At 51.1% G+C, this 14,360-nt stretch overlaps 1 protein-coding gene across 1 annotated transcript in view; it reads left to right on the top strand.

The window, feature by feature from the left end:
* Positions 1 to 14,117, top strand: part of ATP6V0D1 (ATPase H+ transporting V0 subunit d1) — a 33,721-nt gene extending 19,604 nt beyond the window's left edge. Inside the window, exons 3-8 of the mRNA XM_051802011.1 lie at positions 4,147 to 4,325; positions 7,231 to 7,310; positions 10,568 to 10,645; positions 11,241 to 11,417; positions 12,158 to 12,235; positions 12,740 to 14,117. Coding sequence (XP_051657971.1) covers positions 4,147 to 4,325; positions 7,231 to 7,310; positions 10,568 to 10,645; positions 11,241 to 11,417; positions 12,158 to 12,235; positions 12,740 to 12,901 — 754 coding nt within the window. The 3' untranslated portion in view covers positions 12,902 to 14,117. The remainder of the gene's footprint in view (positions 1 to 4,146; positions 4,326 to 7,230; positions 7,311 to 10,567; positions 10,646 to 11,240; positions 11,418 to 12,157; positions 12,236 to 12,739) is intronic.
* Positions 14,118 to 14,360: the final 243 nt, after the last annotated feature.

Below are 14,360 nucleotides of genomic sequence, written 5' to 3'. Positions count from 1 at the left end.
TGTGAGGGGTCTCTGCTGAGTCAGCCTGAGACCACACCTCCCAAACCCAGCACTGAGAATGAACTCTGGTCTGCTGCTGCTGAAAGGAAGGTTTCCCCCCACCCACCTCCGACTTTGGCTTCTCTAGGCATGTTCTAGCCTGACTTTGTTCTTGGTATCTGAGTGCCACCCAAGGTGTATTGTGCTGAAGTGGGTGTCGCTGGAGGAGCAAAGAGATTGGACTTCAGGAAGCTGGAAACCATCATCTCTCTCCTGCTGTGGATGATACCCATGATTTTTCTGTGTTTGCTCTTTTCTGTCCTTTAATAAAAAATTCTGCCCTCGTGTGAGATGCTACTGATGCTTCTCAGTATTGACTAAAATGGTATTTCTGTGAATGTGAATTTCTGGAATATACCACACCTCAGTTCAGGGGGTGACAGGAAGAGCAAGGCAGGGTGTAACATCGAACTCCTGCTGAACATACACTGGTTTTGTGTCCATGTCCTTGGGTGGGCAGAAAACAGCTCAAAGCAGGATTTTCAAACATGTTTGTGCCCAGGAGAGCTTTGTTATGAAAAGAACCCAAGTGGGCTGAAGGAAGACTTCCCGGGGTTGCAAGTGACCAGCTACTCCTGTTTTCTCCTGTGGCCCCTAGTTTGGTGCTTTTATTAGTGCACTGAGAGCTATGAGGGTTAAAATGCTTGTGGAGGGGTCTGAGCATGCATTAACTGTGAAAGCTGAAACATTTGAAGCTGGTCAGAGCCCTATGGGAGATGAGGAGGGTGATGACAAAAGCTGCTCCATTACACATGTAGTTGGAGGTTCCTAGGAAAACTGCTGCCACTGTAATAAATCTGATCCTTTGGACCTGGGAGAAAATGCCAGCGTAGCCAGGACCTCTGCTGTGTTCTTGGGACAGCTGTGCTGGTGGAGGCAGATGTGTTCTTGTTGAGACCTGGCATGAAAAAGAAAGTGTCACCCCTTCCACAGATGAGAAGAGGCTTTACCAGCTGCCCTGGCACTAGAAGATGTGCCTTGCAGTCCTTAGTGACTTAGCTGTGACTGTTTTTACTGGGTTGAAACAGGGACTGAACGTGAATAAGTGTGGTCTGGGCTTCCATGAAGGAAACAGAACTATCAGAAAGGATTAGGTCGAGGTGCTGGTGTCTGCCTGGCCTCGGCAGGCACACCAAGACCTTTGTCCTGCTGCGTCTCCTTTGTTATTGTGAAGGGCTGAAATGCTGTCACATGGTAACTCCTCCTGCAGGGCTGAATCCTTGGACAGCAAGATTTAAGTGGTGTCTGTAGGTGAAGTGCTCTCTAAAACAGTTGATGCCTCCTTAGAGGCCTTGGCATTTGGACTGTAGACCATGCATGTCCCCAGACTTCCCTGAAGAATGAGGAAACAAGCAAGTTAAGGGGTATAAATGAAATGAGAACCATGCTTTGCTCTCTGGCAGTGGGTTGTCTTTCCTGGGACCATCAGTCTGAAGCATAGTTGCACATGTGAAGAGGGTCAGATTTTGGCAGCTCTCTCCAAACCTGGCTGTTGCTTTCATACTGAGCTCATCTGAGGGGGCATGGATGAGTTTGATGTGACTCCAGTAAGCTGCTCTGAAGACCTGCAAGCAGAAGGGCTCCAGGTACTTTTCCTCACTTCCTTCTTGTGCAGTTGACTTTGGCCAGGCTCCTTTTAAGTTGCAAATATCTTGTGGAAAGTGATATCTGTGGTAAGCGGGGGATAGGAAGGAAGTGTGCTGACATACTGTGCAATGACCATATTTCCTTACCTATCCCTTCACTGTGGGCTCAGTTGAAGTAGCAAATTTGGTCTCACCCTGTGTTGTTGTCTTGCTTTGGTGAGAGTAGTGCTGCCTATGGTCTTTCCTTAAAGCTACTATGTCACACTAGGGAAACTTGCATGTTTGAGGGCAGGTGGTGGAGCTGGGAAAGGATCTTCTGTATCCTTTTTCTGGCACACCTCATGGAGATGCATCTGTGTTAGGGTGCAGATGCTTGTATTTACCAGGAACCAGCTGCTTACTGCAAGGGACTGACCTCAGTTCTCATAAACAGGCCCTTCTTGCTGTCCTGGAGATTGCAATCATCTCCATGGTGAGAGCTGCACAAACAGGAGGGAAGATAATGACCTTGTGGATTAAAGGGCAAAAGGAGGTTTCCTAGTACCTGAAGCTTGTGCTGATTGCCCTGGTTCTAGATTGAACCAGGAAAGGTAGGCTGCAAACACAGAAGGGCTCTCTGTAAAAATCACAGGGCCAGGAGGTGCATTACTCAGCCTGGCAGTGTGGAGAGAAAAGAGCAGCGCCTGTTTGAGGAACTAAGGTGTGGATTTGATTTGTTCATGGACGTGCCCTTTGAGCATAGTTGAGAGGCAGTAAGCCCATCTCATAAAAACTACTGAAATCTGCCTTTAACTGGTTCTGCTTGGCTACCTTTGATGTGGTAAAAGGGAAACAGGGCTGTACTATGTCCTCCGTGTTAGCTCGGAAATACAGAGACCTGCAGCATCCCAGTGCCTGTCTGGCAAACATCAACTGAGCCTTGCAATCCCTGCCCTCACCCCAGTCCCAGGGTGCTGGCCTTAAGTTCCCTTTCTTCAGTACATGTGGGAAGCCTGACCCTCAGCAGAGCTCCAGCTCCAGACTTGCACAGCTCCTTCTGCCGTTCTAGTTCAGTCCTGATCTCCTTTGTTTTGGAGCAGCTCCTGCCAAGGAGCTTCTTCAGGTCTTTTCCATTGTCTGAATTTTTAGAGTCAGAACTAGCAGTGAGAGCAAGGGAGTGTAAAATGCCAAATACCCTGCTCTTCCAGCATCTGTGCCTCTTCCCTTTGCTGCTGAGGAACATTTGCAAAGGCAACTTCTGCTGACTGAAAAAACCCCCTCATCTCACTTGACGTTTTTCAGGTTTTCAGCTTGGTTGGCTTGTGTCTTATCTGGAGATGAAGGTGCCTAGAGCATCACTCCTGTCCTTGCTGGGGACACTCAGTATTTATGTGATACCTCGATCTCTTACTTGAACCTCCAGGCCAGCTGTGTCTCCCTTCTCTGACTGGTTTGGGAGAACGGGGAGGTGTTCTTTCCCCTCTACCCAGGACTAGGAGGTCTCACCTGGCATACTGTGCTCATCTCTGGGCTCCTCAGTGCCTGAGAAACATGGACATACTGGAGAGAAGGGCCACAAAGGGCTTGTGTTGGTAGAACTTGTGACAAGTGTGGTGATTCCAGACTGAATGTCCCATTGCTGCAGTGCCAAAGGCTGAACCTGCTGATCCTGAACAACATAAGCAGAGAACGTGGTTAGTGATGTCATAACTTGGGCTAGTGCAAAGAAGTTTGTACCTTTGGTGGTAGAGGTGTGAAAAACCTCGTGTGAGGGTGCGAACCAAGGTTGTGCCAGCCCTGTTGTTTTTGGAAGGGAGCAGGGCTGCAGAAACGTGACCCTTCCTGCTTTCTCTTGGCAAGATGGAGCAGTGTGGCTGGCACAGATAGCTTGGGCTATCTGCACATTCCTCCTTGCTGGTGTCCTACCGTGTACACCTTTGCACATGCTCTCTGCAGAGCACAGCAGTGTGAGGAGAGCAGTGGGAATGCTGGAAGGACAAATGTTCCCAGCTACCTTGTGGGAGGGCGTGGGAAAGCTGAAGCCAGGCTCCTCTTGGAGATGTGTGGGGTTAGGATGAGAGACAGTAGACCAATGACCATGGGGGAAGGTTAGGAAAAGACTTTTCATTTGAGTGTGGTCAGACACTGAAGCAGAGCCCTGGGGAGGTTGTGAGATTATATCTTTGCAAATAACTCAAAGTTCATTTGGACAAGGCCCTGAGCAGCTGGAGCTGGCCATGCTTAGAGCAGGGTATTGGGCCAGAGACTTCCAGAAGTCCCTTCCAATCTAATACTCTTTGATGGTAGGTGGGTGATGCCCAGATGGTGTGGTTCAGCTGTGGCATAAATCACAGCCTGGGATTATGCTTGACTGCCTTTTCCTAGGCTGGCATGATAAGCAGACACTGAGGAGATGCCTTACTATTTCTTTTTTGGGGAGGGTGCATCTTTCTGGGGACATTCATAGGAAGATGATGTGTGTGTGGTGCGGGGTTTTGCATTATTTCTGTTGTTTCAGTCTTCCTCTTTCTTCCTCTTCCAGGTACAGCTACATGATTGACAATGTCATTCTGCTGATCACTGGGACTCTGCACCAGCGTTCGATCTCCGAGCTGGTGCCCAAGTGCCACCCTCTGGGAAGTTTCGAGCAGATGGAAGCTGTGAACATTGCTCAGACGCCTGCGGAGCTCTACAATGCAATCCTGGTGGACACTCCCCTGGGTGAGTGGGGCCCATCAGAATACCTCTCAGCTGTGTGTGGTGGAACAGATGTCCCTTTCTCCCCCGGTCTAACTGGCTCCAGCTAAGCCTAAGTTGTGCTCCAGGAAGACAGAGCGGTGGGAAATGCACAGCTGTGGCTGTACTGCCTGTGGTGGCTGGGCTTGAGTTCAGGTTTAGGCCTGTCCTATGCCAGTTTTTCCTCTGGAGGACCAGCTAACTCTCTGTACCCTTCAATCAGTGTCCAGGCCAGCACCCTGGTAGTGCAGACTGCTGGAGAGTTTGGAGTTTGGTTTGTGTGAGCCAGGCCTTGAGCTTCCTTAGTGAAGGGCTGTCAGGTCTTCTGCTGGAATGAGTCACTTGGTTTCCAGCTCTTTTAGTTGGACCATTGGGTAATTTCTTTAGGCAATTTTTTTAGATATTTACAGAGATCTGCACATGCCCAGTCTTGTTCTGAGACTACTAAAATTAGCGCTAGTTAAATGAAAGCTCTTTATACAAAAAAAACCCAAACCAAAACAACCACAACAAAACAAAGAAATCTCCAAAAGCCTTTAAAACTCGTTGTGTAGCAGGATCCTTCACTGAGGTATTCTGTCTCAGACTGAGGTAAGCTGTTTCAGGGCCATGGGCTTGTTCAGGAGGCACATAATGCTAAAACCAAGTGTCTTGTGAACAGCAAGTCAAACAGATATTCTCTAAAGATAGAAGGTGTAGGAATTGGTTCTGGAGAAAATATGGTAGTCTTTTAGCAGTAGTAGGGGAGGTAGTCACAGGTGACTTGCAAGTTTAGTCTATGTGGGCAAAAATGTAATGAGATGTGCCTGAGTCAGTGATTAATCATTCTTTTGGGGTTGCTAGAAGGAACAAAACACTCTAAGTCATCATATTGTCTTTGATAGAAATCGTTGGTTTTGGAACTGAAAGTGCTTTTGCAAATGCTCTTTGTAATCATAGGGGCAAGTGAAGTAGTTGTCATGGAAAAATGACTTGTGCCCAGGAAAGGAGGGAAGACATGTCTCAAGAGATCTGGGTTGCAAGGCAGGGCAACAGCACAGCAGGAGAACTGAGCCCACTGTAGGGATGATATGTGGGAAGAAAATCCTCCTCATAAGTAAGTGGGAACCTTCCCATTTTGGCAGTAAGATAGAACAGAGTATTTCAGAGATACTAGCTCTCAGAGACCTTAAAGCTTCCAGCAGTGCATAGAGTGAAAATGCCCTGTGTCAGTGGGGAGGTGGTTCTGGAGAATCCAGCTGACAGTTGAGGGTCTTTGCCTCTTGCATTCATGTGCTTGTACAGGAGTCAGTTTTGCCTGTTTCTGCCCTGGCTGGGCTGACTTCTTCTCCAGACCTTTGCCCTGACCATGCCCTTGGGGCTGTGTACCAACCAGTGTGGCATTTCTTCAACAGGGGAACATGGGGAGTAGCTGTGTTGCCTAAACAAGCAGGCATGCAGGCTCCAGTTGTTTAACTTGCACTCTTTCCAGTGACCACACGCAAGGAAACAGCAGCTCTATCTCCTAAAAGTACTTGAGTAGCTACGTGGCTTGGTGGGAATGCCTAACCCCAAATGGCTTTCAAAGGTTAGCAGGGCAACATAAGACTTGCTGTAAGCCTAATTTGGGATATTAGAGGGCCAAGAACTGAAATAGCTGTGTACTCATTCCTCTGCTACTCTGAAGTAGCCACTGCTTAGCGATCCAGGCTGGCCAGCGGGTCCTGCCGTAAAAACCAGTCCTGGCACGCTCTGTTTGCATTTTTGCCAACTGTCAGGCCCCCAGCTACGTGGCACTGGGCTCTGGTGCTGTTGCAGAGGAACCTCTGCAGGGGTTTAAGCCCTGTGCAGGACCCTCCAGACCCACAGTGCAGCTGCTGTCCCTGCCAGGCAGCTCATGCTCTGGCAGTGGCTCAGGCCAGAGGTGTGAGCCTGTGTTGCACCAGTCAGTTCTCAGCACGGTACCCACAGCTGGACTGTGTCAGCTGAGACAGATCAGATTGCTCTTTGTAGCAAATTCAGCAAAGTTGGTTGCTGAGTGAGAGTTAAAGAAGTCATAAAGTCCCGCCGCTGGGTTTTATTGTACCACTTGCTTGGAAGCAAGAGCACGACAGCATTACATTACACTGAGACATCTTCATCTGCAGCTTGCAGCATCCTGTGTTCAGTCTGAAATATGTGTTCTTTAGGTGGCAACAACTTCTCCAGCTCCCTCCCAGAGGTACTCTGGCAAAGTATGTAGGGCTGAGCATCCTACCAAATCCTACTAATTCGTCCTGTCTCCTGTTGTTACCTTCCAGCTAGAAAATAAAAGCCCTCGGAAGAGGTAGAAAATATGACCGATAGACCTGACCAGGAGAAACAACTCCTGATTCCAGCCATGGAGTGTCGTGGGTGGTGGCATCCCCATGCCTCCTCAATCCCACAGAAATATTGGAGAAAGGGGGAGAATCATCAGTTCCTCAGGACTTGCTGTCTCACGGGTGCTTAAGCGCTCCTGCCGTGCTGCAGCAGGCAGTTTGAAGCTGCCTTGTCACCTCCAAGCCCCTGCCCAGACTGGGAACAGTTTGGGGTTTGCTTATTTTCAAATGCAGACTGCTCTGTCACTGATGCTGGGGCCCAGAGCTGAGAATTTCTGCTGGGAGTAGGCTGTTAGCCAAACCATAGGACTAAAGGGTCAGCAAAGATTTTCATGTGAGAATTCCAAAAATTGTTATGGCCTAGGGAACCATGGTGGAGCCTGAGGTTTTGAGTCATGGCAGTTTGGTGACTGCTGAAGGTAAGGGTCAGGCCTAGGAGGGACAAGCTGAACACAGGGTATGCTTCTGCCTGGTACTGTTCAGGAGTCTGGAAGGTGCTGAGGATGGGTCTGGTTAGGGCAGTGCTAACTCTGTTTGTGGCTCTGTTTCAGCTGCTTTCTTCCAAGACTGCATATCTGAACAGGACCTGGATGAAATGAACATTGAAATCATTCGAAACACGCTGTATAAGGTAAACGAGTCTCTGGGAAGGGAAAGAGATGTTAACTTCTCTGTTTATTCCTGGTGTGACTATAGCTCTGTCTTGGGTCAGGAGCTCCAACCTAGGCTACCTTTCTTCAGCCAAAGACATGGCTGTGGTTGGGGTTAGATGCTCTTGGTAGAGGAGTGTAAAAGGTGCAAGCTGGGGGGGCAGACTATTGGCACAGGGATGTGGAGGGGCTAAGGATCTCCTTGTCCTGAGCTGTCATCTCCTCTACAGGCCCCATCTGGTTTTAGCAGGCGGTGTCAAAGCATGTGTTTATGTGCAGGCTGTGGCTATCGCTCCATCTCGACTCTCTGGATCAAGGGGGGGATGCAGATTTTATCTGTCAACCTTGTTTTGGCTGGTCACAGCCAGCCTGCAGTCAGTGTGACCTCTGTTTTCCAAGGAAGCCGTGGCCTGTTTGGAGAGGCAGAGAGCAGGTCAGGCGTGAAGGGAAGAAGGCAAAGGGAGGGGAGAAGGAGTGGCATGTCAGCAGTCATGCCCAGCTGCCTGTGGCCTCTGGCATGTACTGGCCTTTGCTGTAACGGGGAGGGATGGCTGTGTGCATAAACACCCCCAGCCATGCAGGGCACAGGTCTGCCTGTTGAGGTGAGGCAGGAGGGGAAAGACAGGGAGCAGACCAAGCACAGGGAAAACAGGTTGGGAGGGAGGTGGGGGGGGGCATCTCCTTGGTCTCAGCTGCCACGTCCTTTCCCATCTCCTTTTTTTATGCTGCTTTTCATTCTGCTCTTCCTACCCCCAAATAGAAGCATAAGTGCCTGGTATCCCTTGGTGTGTGCTGGGTAAAGAGCAGCCCCTGGGGAACACAGGGGCTCCATCCGTAACAAATCACAGGGCTACAGGGGTGGAAAAGGTGACTGCTGCTTACAGGCTCTCACTTGAAGCCACCTCTCTCCCCAAGGACTGGAAAATATGTAACACAATGCAAACGAGGGAAATAAAATCAGGTGTGGAATCTGCAGAGAGTTGCTCCAAGAAGCAGGCAGGTGCCTGGGATGGATGCCTGTGTCTGTGAGGAGTTGGCATGGGAAGGGGAAATGCTACCTCCCAGGCATGCTGGAGGTTTTTTGAAGGAATTTCTGAGTGTGTTGACAGAAGGTTTGAGCAGGATTTAGAGGAGGAAAGCCATTACAAAGGTTTCTTGTTAGCAGTGGCAAGTGAGAAGGTTCTCAATGGAAATATGGTTAAGATGAGGAGCAGAGGGTGAAGTGGTCAGTGCTTAGTGCAGAGGGTGGTCAGCAGCCAAGTCCTACAGTGAAGGTGTCCTGGCATTGTTATCTTCAGTGCTTATTCCCTCTGTTCCACCTCTTCAGTGGATATGTTGAAGTGAAGCTGGCTGACTGTTAGCCTTTTTCTGATGACCTTCTTGTAGGAACCAGCTGAAGGAGCTTTGTGACTGGGCAATAAAATAAAGCAGGAGAATTACTGTGGATAAATGTGGAGTGATGTATGGGAGAGGCAAGGAGGTAATCCTAACTGTGCTTGTGCAGCAAGGGTCTCCTTGTTCCTTCCTACTACTAAATGGAATCCTGGGTAGTGATTGACCTAAGCAAGTGTCTCTCTACAAGGTAACATGTTCCTAACAGTAGAAAAGAACTGCACAAATATCATTGTGCTGCTGCATCCATCTGTAACATTTTGACATGGACACTGTCTCGTTCATCTCATCTCCAAGTATGAACAGCAGAATAGGAGAAGGTGCTAAGGAGGACTCATTTAAAGGCTTGGATATGATGACTTCTGTATGGAAAACTACAAAAAAAAAGGCTAGGATTCCTCACCTGGAAAAGGAAGGATTCCCAGCTGTGGTGGTATCCACAAATAATGTTGGAAGAATCAATGTGGATGGACAGGCCACAGGTCTTCCTATAAGCTGGATTTGACAACAGATGAGGCTGGCAGGAGGCAGGGGGGGCGGTTCATGGAAGTGAAAGTCCATTAAGGATCATTAAATGCAAAGAAACCCCCATTCCTGGGATAAGGGCTTCAGGACACCAGAGAGTTTCTGTAAGTTGCTGTCACTGGGAGGGCACCCAGTGTGACTGTTTTCCTGTGTTTCCAAGGTGTCTGTGGTACTGGATCCTCATTCACTGCTGCATATCTGAGTACACCTGGTTTTGCTTCTAAAGCAAAGTGTGCGTGAACTCTGATAAGGGCAAAGGTAGTAACTGAACCTCTTATCCACGTTACCTCTCCCGTCAGCCTCAAACAAAGTCCATTATCCGTGTCCTTATTCCTGTGGTAGCTGCAGGCCAATGCTCTCCTCCACCTGAGCAGTGGCGAGTGCTGGAGAGGATGTTTCTTTGATGTGTGATGCTCACCCCAGTACTCTCCTCTTGCACTGTGTGGTTACAAGTATTTACAGAACACAGTAATCCAGGTGCTTTCCTAGTGCTGAGGGTGTCCAACACGTGCATTCTTGGTCCGTCTTCAGTCCAGGAGTTGTTGTGACAAAGCAGAGATTTGTGATGTCTCAGCATCATTTTATTCCATCCCTTTGAAGAGACTCTGGTTGCAGCTCTCTGCCCAGGGAAGTGCTTTATCACACCATCACTTCTTCTGAGAACGTTATTTCCGAATGGTACTTTTAGCCATGCACAGCCTTCCTAGGCTCCCCCTGGGACACAGAGTCATCTTCCAGCTGGATCATGGTACATCTCCACAAAGGATTACGTTTCCTGGAGGCAACGTTGCTGTCCCTGGCCTTATGTTTTCTGCAGTGCTCCAGTTGGGATGGAGACCAAGAGGCCGCAGTGTGAAAAGAGAATTAGAGGGGATGGCTGGTTTCTTTCACAGATGTCCTGTCTCATCCCTTGACTCTGCTTACACAGCGGTACTTTCTGAGTGTAGGTCTTGCAGCTATGGTTGTGTGGCTTGGCACGTTTGTGGAGGCCAGAGCAGGGTCAGGAAACCACGTGAGACTTCAGTAAATGAGTTAGATGATTCAAAGGAGAAAAATAGGCTTTAGCCTTGCTGCCCGGGGATCTTGCCCACAGTAAGCTCATGCAGTCACTTGAACGAACCCAACCACAACCCGTCATGTCTGCAGCTCCTGGGGAAGCACTGTCCTTGTGTGGGCAAGTTCACACGGGGCCAGAGTTCCTGTGCTGTGTTAGAGAGCATCTGGGATCCTCCCTGCTTGCTTTCTGTCCTCTGCTGAAGGGCCCTGTGGGACGGTAGATGAAGCTGTGTAGCAGAGTGCTCACCTGCCCTCTCTCTTCCAGGCTTACCTGGAGTCCTTCTACAAGTTCTGCAAGACACTGGGAGGCACCACAGCAGATGCCATGTGCCCAATCCTGGAGGTAGGTCTGGAAACTCCCATAACTGGCATGGTATTGTAGTGATGTTCAGGCCCAGCTTGCCTGCCAGCATTAAGGATGCTCAAGATACTCTTCAGCAACCCCATGCCCACTCTGCCTGCTCACTGGGAGACCTGGAGAACACTCTCTGCACATAACTTTAGTTCCCCAGTCCTGATCTTGCCGGCTGTTGACACATTTGTTGCCTTTGTGGCAAGATCTTCATCTTCTCATATGGATAACAAGCAGGAGAGCAACCAGAGCTGTTCAGGGCACAGCAGGTCTCCATGCCAAGGCTTGCTATGGGATGTTCAGGGCTCAGGAGCAGTAGGTGAAACACACTCCTGGACTTGGGCGGGATTTGGCTTGTGCCTGGGATGGGGATTTCCTCACCTGCCTGCTCCCCAGGCATCATCTACTGGGTATACTGGGATCCTGCACGTGTAGCCTGCCCTGGCTGAGCGCTGAAGAGCTGTGCACATCCTGGCAGGCTCCTCATGCTGCCCTCTGACGTGACTCTGTGCAGAGCAGCTGTAGTATCTGCTGGCCTCTGGTAAGGATGCTGCATCCCAAGGTGAACCTCTCTCTTGCCCCGCAGTTTGAAGCTGACAGGAGGGCCTTCATTATCACCATCAACTCCTTTGGTACTGAGCTGTCCAAGGAGGACCGAGCCAAGCTGTTCCCACACTGTGGCAAGCTCTACCCCGAGGGCCTGGCTCAGTTGGCCAGGGCAGATGACTACGAGCAAGTCAAAAACGTTGCTGACTACTACCCTGTGAGTGCTCTGGGGTGAGGGCCATGGGGACTGGTACAAGGGCCTGCTCTGAGTCAGAGCTTCTCTGGGATCTGGGGGAACTTGTGGATTGACAGCCTGGGGAGAGGGGTGCCTGTCTTCTGCTGTTGCTGTTGGTCCTGTGCTCTGCTTGGCCAAGTCGGACTTGGCTTTCCTGGGATGCCGTTGGCTTGTCAGTCGTGGTTGTCATTCCAGGGGTGATTGGGAGACTGTACCCTGTCCTGGGGTGTGGGGACTGCCCTCACCACCAAACCCTTGAGGTGTTAGTGTGGCAGCAATGACAGGCTCTCCTTGCCTGGTTTGGGAGTGGAAATGTGTCTTCAGTAAGAAGTGGCGTGCCCCATCTCCAGCCCTGAGCTCTGCTCCAGTCGCAGGGGAGACGCTGACCTGGGAGCACACGCTTGGATGTGTCTGTGTTCCTCAAGCTGCTCTTGTGCAGGCTGGGGACCTGTTTGGGGTCAGTGTCCCTTCTTGAGCAGCCAGGGCATGCGCCAGTGTGTGTGGGCACAGGAGCCTGGCCCAAGCACTCCAGTTTGTACATGGAGGGGGCTGTACCTGATGCCCCTTCCTGCAGGCTCTAAGCGACGATATGGCTTCTTCAAAGGACTCTTGGCTTCTCCGTCCTCTGCTGACTTGACAGGGTAGCCTGTCTGACACAGGGGGCCCCCAAGTGCTGCTGGGCTTGGGTATGGGATATATCCTCATGTAATGCCTTCCTGCAGGAATACAAGCTGCTCTTTGAAGGGGCTGGCAGCAACCCTGGGGACAAAACCCTTGAAGACCGGTTCTTTGAGCATGAGGTGAGTGACACCCGAGACGCTTCTTGGCATGTGCCCTTTGCAGAGCTCAGGGTGGCAGCAAGCTGGTGTGCTGCCCTGTTAGCAGTGCTGTGGATGAACATGGTTTGGGGGAAGGAAAAACACATTGCTCCTGCATGGGAATGGGGGCCCAGCATGCTTGGAATGTTTTCTCACCCAGACAGATTAGAGCACGTTTTGGGACTGCTTGTGGATATTTGGTCCATCGATAATAAAACCAGAGTGTAACTACGTGGGAAAGGAAGATTTTCACGGTACCCGAGGGTATAAATATTTCCCCCTTCAGTGTCAGAGCCTGTCCTGAGTCCTGTGCTGTAGGCTGGAGCTGTCCCGAGGACCTAGAGAGATGCAGAGCAGGATACCTGTGCTGAGCCTTCCAGCCTGCTGGGAAGTCATGGGCCCTCCCAAGCGGGTCCACACTTACCTTGACCAGCTCTTCCCATCTGAGGTGGACAAGTGACATCTCCTCCTTTGGGCTTTCCCCAGGTGAAGCTGAACAAGCTGGCCTTTCTCAACCAGTTCCACTTCGGGGTGTTCTACGCCTTTGTGAAGCTGAAGGAGCAGGAGTGCCGCAACATCGTGTGGATCGCAGAGTGCATCGCCCAGCGGCACAGGACCAAGATCGACAACTACATTCCCATCTTCTAACCCTGCTCTGCTCCTGCCTGACCCTCCCGCCCCTGGAGTCCGGAGGGACCCCCGTCTAACTCCCTGGGTTGTCCCTTACCCAGACTCCAGGGATGTCCCATCTGTGGAACTGGATCAGATGAGGAAACTGTATAGTTGCTAGTTAAATTATTCACAAGCTGAAGTTTGAGTTGTGTGTGCTGTGAGGCGTCCGGAGGGACCAGCGGCCCAGGGTTGGCCCTGTGCAGCAGGAGGGACACCTCCTGTTGTGTGTCCAGTGGTCCAAGTGTTCCTGTACTAATTGCTGTGTACGCTTACGCTCACAGAGCGAGCATGAGCTGGGGGGAGCTTCCTCCAAGGGGGTCCCACTGTTACAGAGGAACGGGTCAGGTCTGCCATGGCTGGGGGTCCTCTGTCAGTGCTCTGCACACCTCCTACTCAGTGTTGTTCCTGTGAGATGTAGTTTGAGTGTGGTCTGTAGCGTAGCCCATGCTGCTGTGCAATCCCTGCATCCCCTTGTAGCTAACCCTGACCTGGGAGGGACTGAACAGCCCTAGCCAAGACTGGGACAGAGCCTCTGGGAACGTGAGGGCAGAGCCAGAGGGCTTGTGGAACACACTCCTCCCACTCTGGCAGCATTTGCACTCATGCAGCCTTGCTGTGTCTGCAAGAGCAGCTCTCATCAGTCTTTCTGCTGCCCTGGACAGGGTTCCATAAGTTGGCTGAGCCCCTTCCTCCTCTGGAGACCCACAGGTCGCAGTTTACTGTCACAACCATGCAAGAGCCAGGGCTCTTTTGGTCTCTGCAGATGCTGATGGACCCTTGCACCTCCTCAGGGCAGACATCCAAGCTCCTCACCTGTGGAGGGCAGGCTGGCAGTGCCATGGAGCTGTACAGTCCAGCTGGCTGTGGGACAGAGCAGCCCTTGGTCACCCCAGCGAGGGCAGATATGTCTTAGGCCCTGCCTGTCCATGGCCTGGGGTGGGAGCCAAGCCCTGGCATGGTGTGGCAGCCCTGTTCCTTGCTGCTCTGTCCTGGCTAGCTCTTACTTGCACTCAAGTTCTGGGAGATGTGCTATGGCAGCAGAGGAGCCTTGCTGGTGGCAAACACGCTGCATGCTGCTGTGGGGAGGGATCAGTGGAGAGCGGCTCTGTCCCAGCTTGTGCTGTGGTCACCTCTGCAGTTTGTTTTCCTGTGACCCCCTCCTCTCTACATCAATAAATATCTGCCTACTGCACTGTGCTCTCCTGCTTACTTGGGCATCTGCTCCCACAGCCCCAGGCAGAGCCTCCATCAGCCACAGGGCCTCTTCCCCAGGGAATCTGATAGTTGTGGTAGCGGAGCCTGGTGTGGCTCCTGCGTGACTTGGGACACTTGTTTCTTCCACGGGCAAGGTGGTCATACCACCCCGTGGGGCCCAGGGCAGTGCCTGGTGTGTGGGTGCAGCTGGGTGCTGAGCTAAAGGGGTGCCTGAGGGGTG

The sequence above is a fragment of the Manacus candei genome, unplaced genomic scaffold (genome assembly GCF_025592945.1).
Source record: "Manacus candei isolate 608988 ecotype Guabito, Panama unplaced genomic scaffold, ASM2559294v1 h1tg000053l, whole genome shotgun sequence".
Classification (NCBI taxonomy): domain Eukaryota; kingdom Metazoa; phylum Chordata; class Aves; order Passeriformes; family Pipridae; genus Manacus; species Manacus candei.
The sequence above is the reverse complement of the archived record's forward strand: the minus strand, read 5'-3'. Positions and strand labels throughout refer to the sequence as shown.